The sequence below is a fragment of the Paramisgurnus dabryanus genome, chromosome 10 (genome assembly GCF_030506205.2).
Source record: "Paramisgurnus dabryanus chromosome 10, PD_genome_1.1, whole genome shotgun sequence".
NCBI classification, from domain to species: Eukaryota; Metazoa; Chordata; class Actinopteri; order Cypriniformes; family Cobitidae; genus Paramisgurnus; species Paramisgurnus dabryanus.
Window position 1 is genome coordinate 13,947,366 of NC_133346.1, and position 14,131 is coordinate 13,961,496.

Genomic DNA, 14,131 nt, shown 5'->3' on the forward strand with positions numbered 1-14,131 from the left:
TGCTTTGTTATGTTTGTGTTGGAAATGGACATTTTCTAGGGTAATTTAAAAAAGTTGCGGCCGGTGACTTCTTTTTTGAGGGCGCTCGATGCGAAGTTAGTCACAACATGTATGTAGCCTGTCATGATGTGTGTGGTTTGTAATTTCAAAATATACCAATGCTTTTCCACAACCAGCCAAACACGTGAACCAGCTAAAGCAGACAAGGAGATCTGTGAATACATAAAGGCTACCGTAGTTGCAACACGCATTTGGAAAGGTGAGGCGCTAGAGAGCACTGTTCGTTTGAATGCAAAATACAATTTCACCACTAGATGGGGTAAATCCTTCTTATTGTCCCTTTAAAGATTAAAACTAAGTCCTGAGATTTAAAGACAAATACAAAATATAACCGTATTGTAAAGTGCTACCAAAAACTAAAGAGAGATCAGGCGTTACAGAGCTCCAAATGGTAGACTATACTTTTAGAAATGCTGGGTTCTTTCAACCCATATTTGAGTAAAATATGGACAAATCCGAGGGGCGCAAATTCAAAATAAGTGTTCAGAGTGTCAATTGTGTATCTTGCGTTTTGAAAATATGTGTTTGTTACGTCATGTGAACCATGTCCATCACGTGTGTTATGTCAAAATAAGTGCCTGCTGCAGACGCGTCTAAAGGGTTTTTGATAAAAGAGACGCTTGGGTTTGCCAGATTCTCGCATAATCTATAGAGTTAATCGTTAAGGGAGCGTCTCTTTTATCATAAACGGTTTTGACGCGTGTGCAACAGACACTTATTTCAACAAAACACGTGATGGACATGGTTCACATGACGTAACAAACACATATTTTCAAAACGCAAGCAACACACATGACACTCCGAACACTTATTTTGAATTTGCGCATTTCGGATTTGTCCATATTTTACTCAAATATGGGTTGAAACAACTCAGCATTTCTAAAAGTATAGTCTACCATTTGGAGCTCTGTAACGCCTGGTCTCTCTTTATTTTTTGGTAGCACTTTACAATACGGTTATATTTTGTATTTGTCTTTAAATCTCAGGACTGTGTTTTAATATTTGAAGGAACAATAAGTAGGATTTACCCCCATTTAGTGGTGAAATTGTATTTTGCATTCAAACGAACAGTGCTCTCTAGCGCCTCGCCTTTCCAAATGCGTGTTGCAACTACGGTAGCCGTTATGTATTCACAGATCTCCTTGTCCGCTTTACCTGGTTCACGTGTTTAGCTGGTTGTGGAAACGCGTTGGTAGGCTAGTGCTTTTTGTCCCTCTCTGCTATTATAGTTTATCAATACGTCAGAACGATATGGAAGTGCCCTTCAACTTACCCGTTCAATGTAAGTAAAGAGAAGAAATTCTAAGCTTGCAAAGAAAAGTCAGATCTCTGGCAGAGGTCATTTGACACCAACGAGGACATATTTATGAATAAAGACATTGATTTTCATTAATAAAACACTTAAAATCCTACTTATAGTCCCTTTAAGTCTAGACTCGAGCAAAATATGGTTAGAGGAATGAGGTGAGTAAGAACAAATGGTCCATTGTTATCTAACTAACTAACCTTTAGATATTTAGTATCCTGGGTGATGTGAAATTATTGCTTCACTCATGAGCTAGGACTTTCAGGAGATTGAAGATCTGCTTCACTGGATCAGGTTCATAATGGCCATTTTTGTGGAGTCAGTGATGCGACACAGACAGTTTTGTGCAGCGTGCAGTTGAGTTGACATTTTGAAAGACAAAAATATAGAGAAAATTAAAAAAATCTCAAATTATTAATGGCCCGTTCACAGATAGTCAGTACGGAGTTTACACTTCTCTAGGGCTTCTATCTAAATCCACACAGATGGCCTAATATTAACAGGACTGCTGAATGTGATGATGTCTACTGCCAGCTTAAGGTTTTCTCTTTTTTTTTGGTTTTAGTATTTTGATTAATTCTGAGATTCGGTTTAGACCGCCGTAATACTGTTTTCCCCGTCTCTAATCTGCTAACCCCATAACTCTTAATCAAAAGCATTTTTTTTCTTTTTTTGTCCTGCTTTATTCTAATCTCAGATGATGATGAGGTCACAGATTATGAGCCTGTGATATTCTAATCTACACATTGTGAGTCGACCTTTTCATCTGATCTTACCTGAAAAACCTTACTGGGATGCTATCTCACAACAGTGAGAGAAAAATGTGCGGTCCCTCAAAATTCCACTTTGGGACTTAAAGGGTATAAAGAGAAGCTACTAAGCACCCAGAAAATCAATCTGTTTTACAGAGGGATGCACCTGTGGTCTTTGTTGTTTTGTTTTGCTCAAGTGACATTGATATCCGACTCTGTTTTATGATTATGTGCTATGACTCAAAATTCAGGCACAAAGCACCAGTGGCTTTATTATTTTTTGCAGCAGACCAACAGCATGAAATTTAACCACAAAGCAGATTGTCCAAGATGCTTTTGCACATACCGCAAACATAAATGGTGACCATGGCTGTCCCTGGTGTCCGTGCACTTTCATTTTATTGATAATAACAGTATGGACATCCTATATAAGGGTCATTCTACAAAAAAGGTGGAAATTTGCAGACCCCTTAATCATTTAATTTGACCCAATAATCCCATAATGGAATATATTTAATAAATATAGACTGTCCTTAAAATGAAGAGAGAGTTGATTTATTTAATTTTCTTTTTTTCCGTTTTTTAAAACTTTTTTTAAATGTTAAAAATTGTCCTGTCCCTTTGATCATTCATGGAAGTTGAACTGTGTTCTTATTATTTAAAACCATGTTTTTTATAAAACAAATCTAATTTACATTTACCTTTAACCCTGAATGAATTTACTACAACACTGAAATGGTAAAAATACACTATTAATATGAATAATATCAAATAAATATTTGTGTTACCCTACCCAAAGCACTTTTATTTTGAAACGAAGCATCAGCTCTTTGAAGTTTTTCATGGGTCAAGAGGTCAGTGAAAGAAGTGCAGTGGAGGAAGGCAAAAGGTTTTTGAGATGTCTTACCTTATTACGCCCTGTCCCAAATGGCACACTCCGGACTTGTGGTCCTCCCCTGATGACATCACGTAGTCCAGACTTTAGGGACCCTTGATGCGAGTCCACGTGGGTGCACCGGAGTCGTATTTTGGGACAGACTTGAGCATCACACCGGAAATAGCTAGAGAAGTTGCCCGTCAGTGTGAACTCCTCCCTTCCGTCGTCTGATTGGTCTGATTGCTCTTTCGCAAGGACTTCTGGGTTGGCAAAGTCCGCGAAGCCTGCTGCAGTGCGGGCTTCGCTGAAGACCGCATCAAGGGGGCAAAGGAGGCGCTGATGAGCACACTTCAAAGCGTAAAAATGACAGATGGGACACCCTACGGACTCGTAGACTAAGCGAGAACGCGCAATTTAAGGCCACGAGACCGAAAGTCCACATGAAGTGCGCCATTGGGGACAGGGCCTTAGTCTTAAATATCATGATATATCTAAGAATTTTGAGATAAGATTTTTTGGATGTCATTAGTGTTACTCTTTTTTTTATAGCTGGGAGTGTTAAGATCTTTACATAAAAATACATTATACTGAATAAGTATGTAATTGTTACATCTCTAAGATAATAGCACATGGCTAATGGCAGCCATTTTTTTTAAATATTAATTTTTTTTGTAAATTGTCATTGGTGTTACCATCATTGGTGTTACCTTCATTAGTGTTACTTCTCTAATGAGTACTTCCTAAGCACGTGACCAACATAAAAGCATAAAAACAAAACAAGATGGAAAATTTTATGAACGTTTATAAGTTTTATCATATTCATTATCTATCATTATATTATAATTTTGTCATTGGTGTTACATTGTGTCATTGGTGTTAAACCAAGTTTTGGTGTTATAAATGTATTTTATTGTACTTTCTAGTAATATTTTGTTGTTGATATGGGATGTAAGACATTGTTGATATTTCAGTCTTTGCATCAAAGCTTTTTGGTTGAATGTTTTTGTTTTTGTTGGTTTTAAAGAAAAAAGTCAAACTGAGAATCAAATAATTTTATACAATGCTGGATAAAGATGAAGAATTTAATTAAACAAATATTAATAATCAATTATTTTTCTTGCTGTTATCATTCCTCTACTCAACCTTTAACTAAATACACAAGCTGTAATGAGAAAATATTTAGTATCAACATGAATGTTGTTTAAATTACAGGTTTCACATAATCACATAGTCTTTACCCTTGTCCCAGACTAAAATGCATGTTTGGGTTGCCTAAATTTCAAAAACACCTTGTACTGATGTATCTTAACACATATCAGTGGCATTGTTTTGTCTCAAGATGCACTCCAGTATTGCTTTTTCATGTTTGTAAAAACTGCTTAAATGTCCTAATATAACTAAGGCCTAGTGCTAAACCCTGTCAGGAAAAATGCCCCTTTATGCAAGACATACAGTTTTGTAATGCCATAAGGTAGAGGTGCACCGATATATCGGACGTGACTTGCAATGCTTCATTAATGAATTAATGTGAAATGCCGCTACATCCAAAAGCCAGAGGGCGCTCTCGTGCAGAAACTCAATATGCGCTGTAGTAGACGAAGAACCACTCGTAGCTCCAGGAAATCCCTTACGAAAATTAACCATGGTTTTACTACAGTTAAAACCAAAAAACCATGGTTACTGTAGTAAAACCATAGTAACTACAAAATAACCATGGTTTTGGCAATCATGGTTTTCAAAAACCATAGTTAAACCATAGTTAGTGTAGTAAAACCATGGTTTTGCTGATAGTAATCAATACACCAAAAAACCATGGTTACTACACTTTTACCACAATATAACCATGGTTAATTTTCGTAAGGGATTGCTTGAGGATATATTTATATTGCTGTTTTGCAAACCTTTTCAGGTATTGTCGTGATAATAAAGAATATCTATAATGATTATGTTTGACGAATGTTGTTTTTTCAAATGAATGTTTTAAACGACTCAAACTAACAGGGATTTCAGATTGATAAGGACTTGATCAAAAGCCGAAGTACATGAAAAGCTGTGAATAAGATCGGCTGTGCGACTAAGAATAATAATATCAGCGACTATATTATTAGTGTACATCGCATTTATCTGTGCACCCCTACCATAAGGGTAAGTAAATTACTTTGGGTGAGCTGTCCCGTTTAAGAAAGTAACTGAGTATTCACTTGTCCAATAACAAAGCTCACAAAGTCATTCGATTTTATACTTTGTACCAGATTGATTAAACCATGTTGCAAACCGTGATGTTTTATCAGGTAACTGTAAACTGAGCTATCTGTTTTCTGATAGGACCAGTGACATCTGGCTTGTCACGTGAAGATGAATGATATCCGATAGCTGTTTGATGATGAAACTGATGAGCGTGTCAGATTAACCCAAGGGATCAAAACACAATAATGAACACACTTTTGTTTTATAGCTGACAATCAGACAGCATAGATGCATCAAAATGATGAAAAATGCCTCATGGCCTACTACCAATTATTCCAGCACACATTCCTAAATCTGTGAGAAAACAACTTGTAATGTGACGTTATTCTGCAAATTGCTCTTCCAGCTGTCCTTGTTCTGTAGACTGGAAAGTGTTTACCCATTTGGATAATACAAGTGCTGCGGTTATGAGAGTTTATCACATCGACCACGAGGGACATTGAACTTTTATGGGTGAGTGCTACCATCTGTTGGTTAAACTACATCACTGCAGAAACACAATCTTTGTACAATAATAGCACTGTGTGCTACACGCTGTCAGAAAGAATGGACCAAAATTGGTCCCTAGCTGTCACTGGGCCATTACTCTTTAAAATGGTCCTAATATGTACCATAGATATGTATCCGTTTGAGGTACTACTACAGTAATATTACAGCTAGGGACCACTTTTTTCTGACCGTGTATAATGTCAGCTACATGTATGCTAATGTAATGTACAATACTGTACTAATACACTACATGAACAAAAATAGACACCCCCTTTCGTACTGCACAACTAACAGGTGCATCAATACAAGCAAACAGACATTTTGGGGTGGTTTCCAAGACAGAGTTTAGATCAATCCAGGTTATATTAGGACATTTAAGTAGTTTTTACAAACATACCTTACAAAAACACTACTGGTGTGCATCTTGTGAAAAGCAATGGCATTGATACATGTTAAGATATGTCAGTAAAATGTGTTATGCCAGCTCAAACATGCATTTTATTCTGAAGCCCTGTCCAGAAAACCACCCCTATAACTCTTCAGAAAAATAAGGTGTAGAAAAAGCTCATAGGCTGAATGTACATAAAAATAAACAGGGTTCCCACACCTTAGTTAACCTCAAATTCAAGGACCTTTTAAGGACTTCCCAGGTCCAATACCCTCAAATTCAAGGACTAAAGAGCAACGTTACATCGTGTTACACTTTAGGACACATTGTAACAGTTCCCTTTCAAGGGAACCCGCACTGCGTCACTGCGGTGACACTTTGGGGACGCCTCCAGGGGTAAGTGCGTCTGAATGTGTATATCAAATTAAACCAATGGTGAGGATTAACGACAAAGACAGGGTGACGCGGGAGCAAGGAAGTATATCGCTATCTGAAATATTGCCAAAGACGGCGTTACAGGGACCCAGGAAGTATGGCAAGGAAGACACAGCGTCTCGTTCCCTTCTTAGGGAACAACAGTTACATACGTAACCCGTGATGTTTTCATGTGTCAAATACAACTATGCAAAAAAGCATTTTGGTATGAATCAACATTGGCATACAGAAGATATAAGCATTTAATGAGAAAAGTTTAGCACGTGTGCTTAAAAAATCTAGAATTTTATGATATTTTCCTACACTATACAGGGAATTATATGGATTTTTTCCCAGAAAATTCTTGCATCAAATAGATTCAAGCACTTTCAATCTATGTATGAATATTTTCAAAAACTTCCAAGGGCCTTGAATCCCCCCCAAATTCACAAACTTTCAAGGATTTCAAGGACCCGTGGTAACCCTGAATATTAGACATAAACATTGAGACATCCAGTAGGAAAAACTCACACATTTTATTTATTAACTTCATTTATTAAGCTGTTTCTTAAGAGGTATCTGCCTGGTTTCATAAACAAGGCTTAGCTAAAGCCAAGACTAGGGTTTAGTTAAATTATGATCTTTTATAAACCTGCCTTATAAAAAGATGTTACTAGTGTGTATCTTAAGACAAATCAATGCTAGTTGCAATTTTTAAGCTGTGTCAGTGCAAGTTATTTTCAGTTGAGACAGCTCAAACTTGTGTTTTAGTCTAGGACTAGTTTTAAGCCTTGTCTGTGAAACCGAGGGATTATATAAATTGGGCCCAAGCAATGAAGAGTGGAATTATCCAGTTTATAAATCTGTAATACGTACATCATCTTCTTTGTGTTTGTTCAAAGACAACATTTATAATGAAAACTTTTTGCTGGCAAATGGCCATCAGAACCAATGACAACAAACACCAACAATTGAAAGAAACTACAGCGTGTGCAGTTCTGAACGCCTCAGCATTTACTTTAAGACTCTAAATATTTTCCTAATATATGATTTGGTTTACGTCACAGCTTCAACAAAAACAGATATTTGGTTCCTATTACAGCACCTATTACCTGGAATGCAGTGTCACCCTGAGAACATAAAGAAAATATTGGGAGAAATATTGAGGTGTGTTGTGTACTAGTCTCGAAATCTTTATCCTGTGAATTGAGGCAGATTAAATGTGACCCTGTCTGTGCAATCTAGGCTAAAGTCTCATAATCGAATAAATAAATTCGATTAGGAGCATCAAAGTTTGATTTCAGTCATTGACATGACCTTAGTCAATATTAAAGATATCAAGGTTATATTTTCACCGAATGATTTTATGTTGAAAACAGTAAATTACTTTAGCTGGGGTTTTCACAGGCAGGGTCACTGTGGGTATTCTGTTGACGTGCGTGTTAAAGGTGCAGTGTGTAAATTTTAGCTGCATCTAGTGGTGAATTGCAACCAATGGCTCAGTTCACTGTTTACCCCTCGTTTATTAAGCACATAAAGAAGCTACGGTAGCCGCCACCGGACAACCATGTCATCGGAGACAACTTAGTAAAAAAGTTTGTCCATTAAGGGCTTCTGTACAAACATGGTGGCACAAAATGGCGACTTCCATGTAAGGGGACCCTCGGTATATGTAGATAAAAACGTCTCATTCTTTAGTAATAAACACACAATGGTTCATTATGAAAGGTCTTTATACACCCCTGATAATATAGTTTTGTATATTATTTTGCATTTCTGTCAAGAGATCCTTCTAAAACACTGCACCTTTAAGACTAAAAACATGATTGATTTATGTGGAGGAATACCTAACACTGATAAGCAATCAGTGCACACAAAAGTAAAAAAAAGATCAGATGTACAACCTGCGATCACACAAGAATAATAGTGATCACTTTTGTTAAATGTATCTGCGTCGAGTTTGCGTGACTTACAAAAGAGTCTGTTTATCTAAAAATAAAATCTTCATTGAGTTTTTGTGGTCCTTCAACCTGAATATGTTCTATTTGGTTATTCGTCCGTTTCCTGGTTGTTGATGAGATCCGTGCTAAGTTTTATGATTGAACCGCACACCGTTTTCTCAGAAGGCGAGCTGTTAGCCTGACAGGTTTGTGACTGAGATTCGGTGGGCCTTGTAGGCAAGAGGTTTATAAAGCTTGATTGAGGAACACCAGCTGTGGTTTCTATTAAGGAATCGACAGGTGCGTTGGCTTCAGAGCAGCAGGTGCGTGCAGAGAAATGCGGGGAGTAGCCTGAAGTCAGGGGCTGGAGGTCGGGGCTCTGAGAGAGGTCTGAGGAGGGGCAGAGGAAAGCTGACAGTGGGCAGTCTGGAGAGGAATATTTGGCCAGCACCTGAAGTTGCTCTGGTTTGAGGGCTGCTTCGGCACAAACCCTATCGTATAGACCGGAATAACACTGCCAGGTCTTTAGCTTCATCTGATTCAGCTGAATCCTTTCGGCCGTCAGCTTCTCGTGTTCGTTCCTCTGCAGAGCAAACATACAAAAATGTCAAACAGACATAAATAGTACACAATGGGCATTAAAGGGATAGTTCGGCCAAAAATGATATTAAACCCATGATTTACTCACCCCCAAGCTGTTCGAGTTGCATATGTTCATCGTTTTTCAGACAAACACATTTTCAGATATTTTAGAAAATGTTTTAGATCAGTTGATTAAATGTGAAGTTACGGGGTCCACGTCCTTCATGTCCAAAAAAAGTGCGTCCATCCTTTACAAAATAAATCCAAACTGCTCCAGGATGATAAACAAAGGTCTTCTGAGAGTAATCCGCGCGGTGTTGTTGTAGAAATATCCATATTTAAAACTTTATTAATGAAAATAACTACCTTCAGGTAACGCCGCCATCTTAGTCGCGTCCGCATTCAAGATCAGAGCTTTACGCAGCTTACGGAGGCTACTCTGCTGCTGCTCTGTGCCCCCGCCCTCCGAATTTGTCATACGTCACTAAGAAAATTGCGTACACTACGCTAATACTCTCTCCTGAATACAGAGGAGTCTAAGATGGCGGCGCTACCGGAAGGTATTTATTTACGTTAATAAAGTTTTAAATATGGATATTTCTACAACAACACCGTGCGGATTACCCTCAGAAGACCTTTCTTTATCATCCTGGAGCCGTTTGTATTTATTTTTTGAAGGATGGACACACTTTTTTTGGACTTGAAGGACGTGGACCCCGTAACTTCACATATGATTCACTGAAAGATCTAAAACATTTTCTAAAATATCTGAAAATGTGTTTGTCTGAAAAACGATGGATATATGCAACTCGGACAGATTGGGGGTGAGTAAATCATGGGTTTAATATAATTTTTGGCTGAACTATCCCTTTAACAGCAGAGGAAAGAGATTTGTTGTTTCAACTTAAAGTTGAAATTAAATTGAAATGAAAAACTGTCATTTGTTTTGGAATATTGTGGTATTGTGATAGGAGCTTCATTATTTTTAAAACATTCATGTGACCTCATAATCTTTCAACATTTTTTAATAAATGTTAAAAGATCTAATAATAGGCTTTGTTTTCTCTAACCAAAATAGAATTGTGTAAGATTTTGTGTTAACGTTGAGCTTTCACAACAACTAAGACATCAAAGAAAGATTCAGACACCTACCAGTTTTTGAATTTCACACTCTAGGTTGAAAATGCAGTCGAGTTTCCTCTTGCGACATCGACGGGCCGCAATACGGTTCTTGCTCCGCCTGCGGATGTCGTGCACGAAATCGAGCTGCTCCCGTGTCAAGCACTGCTGCTTTATCATCTGCTGGAAATCATTCCTGTTCAGCGACACAATCTGCTCCACAGAGAACGGCAGAGCCATCTGGAGGAGAAAAACAAAAATGCTTGACAACTCATCTACATCAATTCCACGAAGACCACACAAGTGAGTCATGTTTACAGTTGTACAGATATATAGTGTGAAGTTGAACACAAAAAAATGAGTATGCAAGAAACCTGTGGACTTTTGACCCTTAGGGAGTTTTGGGCGTACTGCCCAAGACAAGTCCAACAAATATTAACCAATCTAACCCCAGTAACCCATTTCAACACAGATGCTAAATGGTTGCTTATTGGTCCAAGTCAAAAGACACAACTCCCAAAGCCCCAGATAAAAATCTCATCTATTTTAATTGGTGGCTATTTGGCAGATGCTTTTATCCAAAGTGACTTTGCGTGAATGTATGCATATGCGTAAAGTAAAGTATGCTAGGGCCTTTAGGGTTTGATGAAAATGAGCAATCACAATACTAATGTTTGTATTAGTGTAAATATAACAAATAATCAGCTCTTACTTCAGATAGTTTTTCATTGCTGTAAGACTCACTATCCCCCTCTGTGTCAAAACTATCAGAGTCCTCCCCTGATTGGTTAGAGAGCATGTAAGGACTACCCTGAGACGTGGCTCCAACATCAACATGGTGTAGTTGAGCACCCACTGCGCCAAAGCTCAGCAGAAACGGACACTCCATTGTCATGGGATCCAGGTGACAGTTCATTTGACACCTGGAAGTTTTCTCCTCCGTGTCTAGGCTGGACGGAGACGCCTCGGTGGGACAAACATCCGGCCAGACCGTGAGCTGTTTGGCTACTTCTATCTCTTCTCTGCTCCTAATGGTGTCGCTTTGGTACGATGGGCAAGATTCAGTGTTACTGTTGTAGTTAATCGCGGCATCATTCGTTCCTGAGACAGAGGACATTCCTTCATTACCCAAGTCACAAATAGATTGTGATGATTGGCTACAGTCTCCATTGCTTGAGAAAGGAGGGCAGCTTAGGGGACAACTGTCTTCTGGTCTCGCAAGAGACGTGGGGACGGATTCCAAGCCACAGACATCGGGACACGATCGCTCCCTCCCGCAAGCTCTTTGAAACTTTCTGTATTTGGGACATAAGAGGGAGTAGGTTGTATGTTTCTCAGTTTGGCCATTGTCACTTCCTAGTACATCCTCAATAGGCGTAGAAGAAGGACATGATGCCTCCTTTTCCTGAAGTAGAGACTGTGAGGGCTGAGGTATGGTTTTATCTTCATCGATGACGTCATCCCCGCCAACCAAAGCCTCCCGCCCTTTGCAGCATTTGGTCTTGCAGCATCGCTTCCTCTGGATGTTGGACGCACTTCTGCTGCTGTCGAAAAACTTGGGGAGAAGGAAGTCAAAGCAGGCTTTGTCCAAGTTCTTGAAACCAAGGACAGAAGCGCAGTTACGAAGTTCAAGCACGTTCTCTTTGGTAAAGGTAAGTTTAGAGGTGTAGGCAAACTCCAGTAAGGGTTCGAATCCCTCTGCAGTCACCTGCAATATAAGGCACAAAATTACACGTTTGGCCAGAGAGACTCATCCATGATCATCTCAAACCTGTGATTTGGCTGTTACCTCATCAGGAAGGTTGATGACAAGTCCTTCGGGCGTGGTAATACCACATACCCGAGCACTGAGGAAATCACTGCACGTGGCCAGAACCGCACGGTGGGCTCGGAAACTGTGGTTCTCCGCCACAACCGTGACATCACACAGAAGATCTTTCTTCCTTTGCTCATTTAGACATTGCAGAACGTGAGAACTGTGCACGGATGACTGGAAGGTAAACTGCGAGGATTTCGACCTCTCCACAGACATGTTGAGTTAATCTGCACCACAAAAACAGTTAGCATTTCAAAAGAACTGTCAAAAGTATTTCAATACATGCAGATAAATAGAGCGATGAATGTGACAACTTTGGTTATTCAAAAGCATTTGCAGGAATACGCAAATTATAATTTCGAGAATGATTTTATACCGACAGCGTCCCAATTTGCCCTCACATACCCTATTAGTGTGTACTCTTTTTGTTATCCTAAAGTAAGTGGCTAGCAAAAGAGTATACATACTGTAGTTTTTTTTTTTTTATGTTAAACTATGGTGTGCCGCAGTATTAACTACTATATAGTGAATACTATAGTATATTTCATCATTTACTATGGCAAAGATCAAAAACAGTAAATATATAGGAATTTTAAGTACAATTTACAATTAAATAATTAATTATATTTTTTATATAATTAATTAAAATGGTTTGGTTTTATTAGACGCGGCATGAACTCGCAAACTCGCTCTTCAGGAACTATCTAGGATCTCTGACCTAAAACACAAAAAGCGCCTGCGGGAGAAAATGTTTGAAATGGTGCACAAGTAATGAAAAGTCCTAAGAGTACGTGTCTTTTCACACGGAAGTTGTTTATCTTAACCGTGTACAGGCAGTTTGTCCCAGTCATGCACGGAGCGCGTGTGCGCCTTCTGCTGACTCACTGGCTGCGCTCGACTACATAAGACGCTGCGCTGACAGAACGGCCTATGACATCAATGTACCGCGAGAAGCGAAGCTTACTAATCGCTCTCGCGGTACTTGATGTCACACGCCAATCGTTCTGTGCAGCGCTGCATGAAGTTGAACGCAAGTCAGTGGCATTTGCTGATAAAGGATGAGTAGGCATTTTTCTTCAAATTATGTCCTTTTCCGTCGATCAAATCTGATTTACACCAAGCGTACGGGTCAAATAAGCTGTATATTAAACGGAAAGTAACGAACCCGCATCCCTAAAACATGTAACTTGTGTAAACAAAAGACGCGGTTTGATGCAACACTCCGGCTGTATCAAAACTGATGATTAAATCAAACTTTTGAACGCGAGTGACTTTCCAAACATGGTGTATAGGCTACTCACACAAGCTCCGTCGGAGGACAAATGTAAATAATGAAAATATCAGTTTTAATACGATTAGGATTACGATCATTGAAGTAATATAAAATCTGTTTTCATGAAGAAATTGACATTTAAATTAAAGATAGATTTGAAAACTTTACCTATAAAGTTCAGTTTGCCCGTGTCTTTCCGCCTCCATCAACATACATAACATATAAACCCACAACCTGTTAATACTCACCTGTCATTTGGAGAGTGATAGTAAAAGTTGGTATTGTTACAACATACTGACTAGGATTTCTTAAAGCGCTTACTTGTAACTATGAAATAGGAGGCGCGTGTGTTTTACTCTGACATCATGTGACTTACGCCAAATTTGTTTTTGTCCCGCCTTCTCAAACACTACCTCACGTTTATTGGTCTCCGGTCCTGTCTGTCACAAACGTCATCACTTCCTTAGTTTTCAACCACACAATACAATAGTTTGACACATTTTATAATTTATAGCCTACTATAAGTCAACATTTTGGGCGCACCTACTCATTCTTTATTTTTATATTCCAGAATAAGATTACACAAACGTATAAGCATGGGTTATGTATGTTTCAAATATTATAGTTAATAAATACTGTATAACTATAAATAACTATAACCAGCCTTAACCTATAACTTTCAACATAGATAATTCATAATTTATACTCCCAGTATAAATATAAATGAGGTTAAAAACTAAAATAATACTAAACTTATATATCAATTAAGTTAATCTAAATTGACTATTAAACTTCGAAACAAGTATAAGCTAACTTTACTCCTGTCCTGCTGTTAAACTGGTTTGAGGACACACATAAGGAACTAAAT

General features: G+C 38.5%; 1 protein-coding gene across 2 annotated transcripts; it reads right to left on the bottom strand.

Moving 5' to 3' along the window:
- Positions 1-6,823: 6,823 nt before the first annotated feature.
- Positions 6,824-13,635, bottom strand: bach1b (BTB and CNC homology 1, basic leucine zipper transcription factor 1 b). 2 transcript variants are annotated; one of them, XM_065290722.2, is made up of 5 exons: positions 13,432-13,589; positions 11,964-12,217; positions 10,887-11,882; positions 10,208-10,414; positions 6,824-9,056 (listed from the first exon to the last, which is right to left on the bottom strand). In XM_065290722.2, exons 2-5 carry the CDS (start codon positions 12,204-12,206, stop codon positions 8,583-8,585), a joined length of 1,920 nt encoding a protein of 639 aa, XP_065146794.1. In that variant the 5' UTR covers positions 12,207-12,217; positions 13,432-13,589; the 3' UTR covers positions 6,824-8,582. The 2 variants fall into 2 exon arrangements, with proteins under 2 accessions (XP_065146794.1, XP_065146793.1); XM_065290721.2 differs by having other exon boundaries at positions 6,825-9,056; positions 13,512-13,635.
- Positions 13,636-14,131: the final 496 nt, after the last annotated feature.

Excerpts from the sequence above, each read along its gene's own strand:
- bach1b (XM_065290722.2), bottom strand. The coding sequence starts at position 12,206 with ATGTCTGTGGAGAGGTCGAAATCCTCGCAGTTTACCTTCCAGTCATCC. Across the intron at positions 10,415-10,886 it reads GCAATGAAAAACTATCTGAA|ATGGCTCTGCCGTTCTCTGT; the intron begins GTAAGAGCTGAT and ends TTTCTCCTCCAG. Across the intron at positions 9,057-10,207 it reads AGTGTGAAATTCAAAAACTG|AGGAACGAACACGAGAAGCT; the intron begins GTAGGTGTCTGA and ends TTTGCTCTGCAG.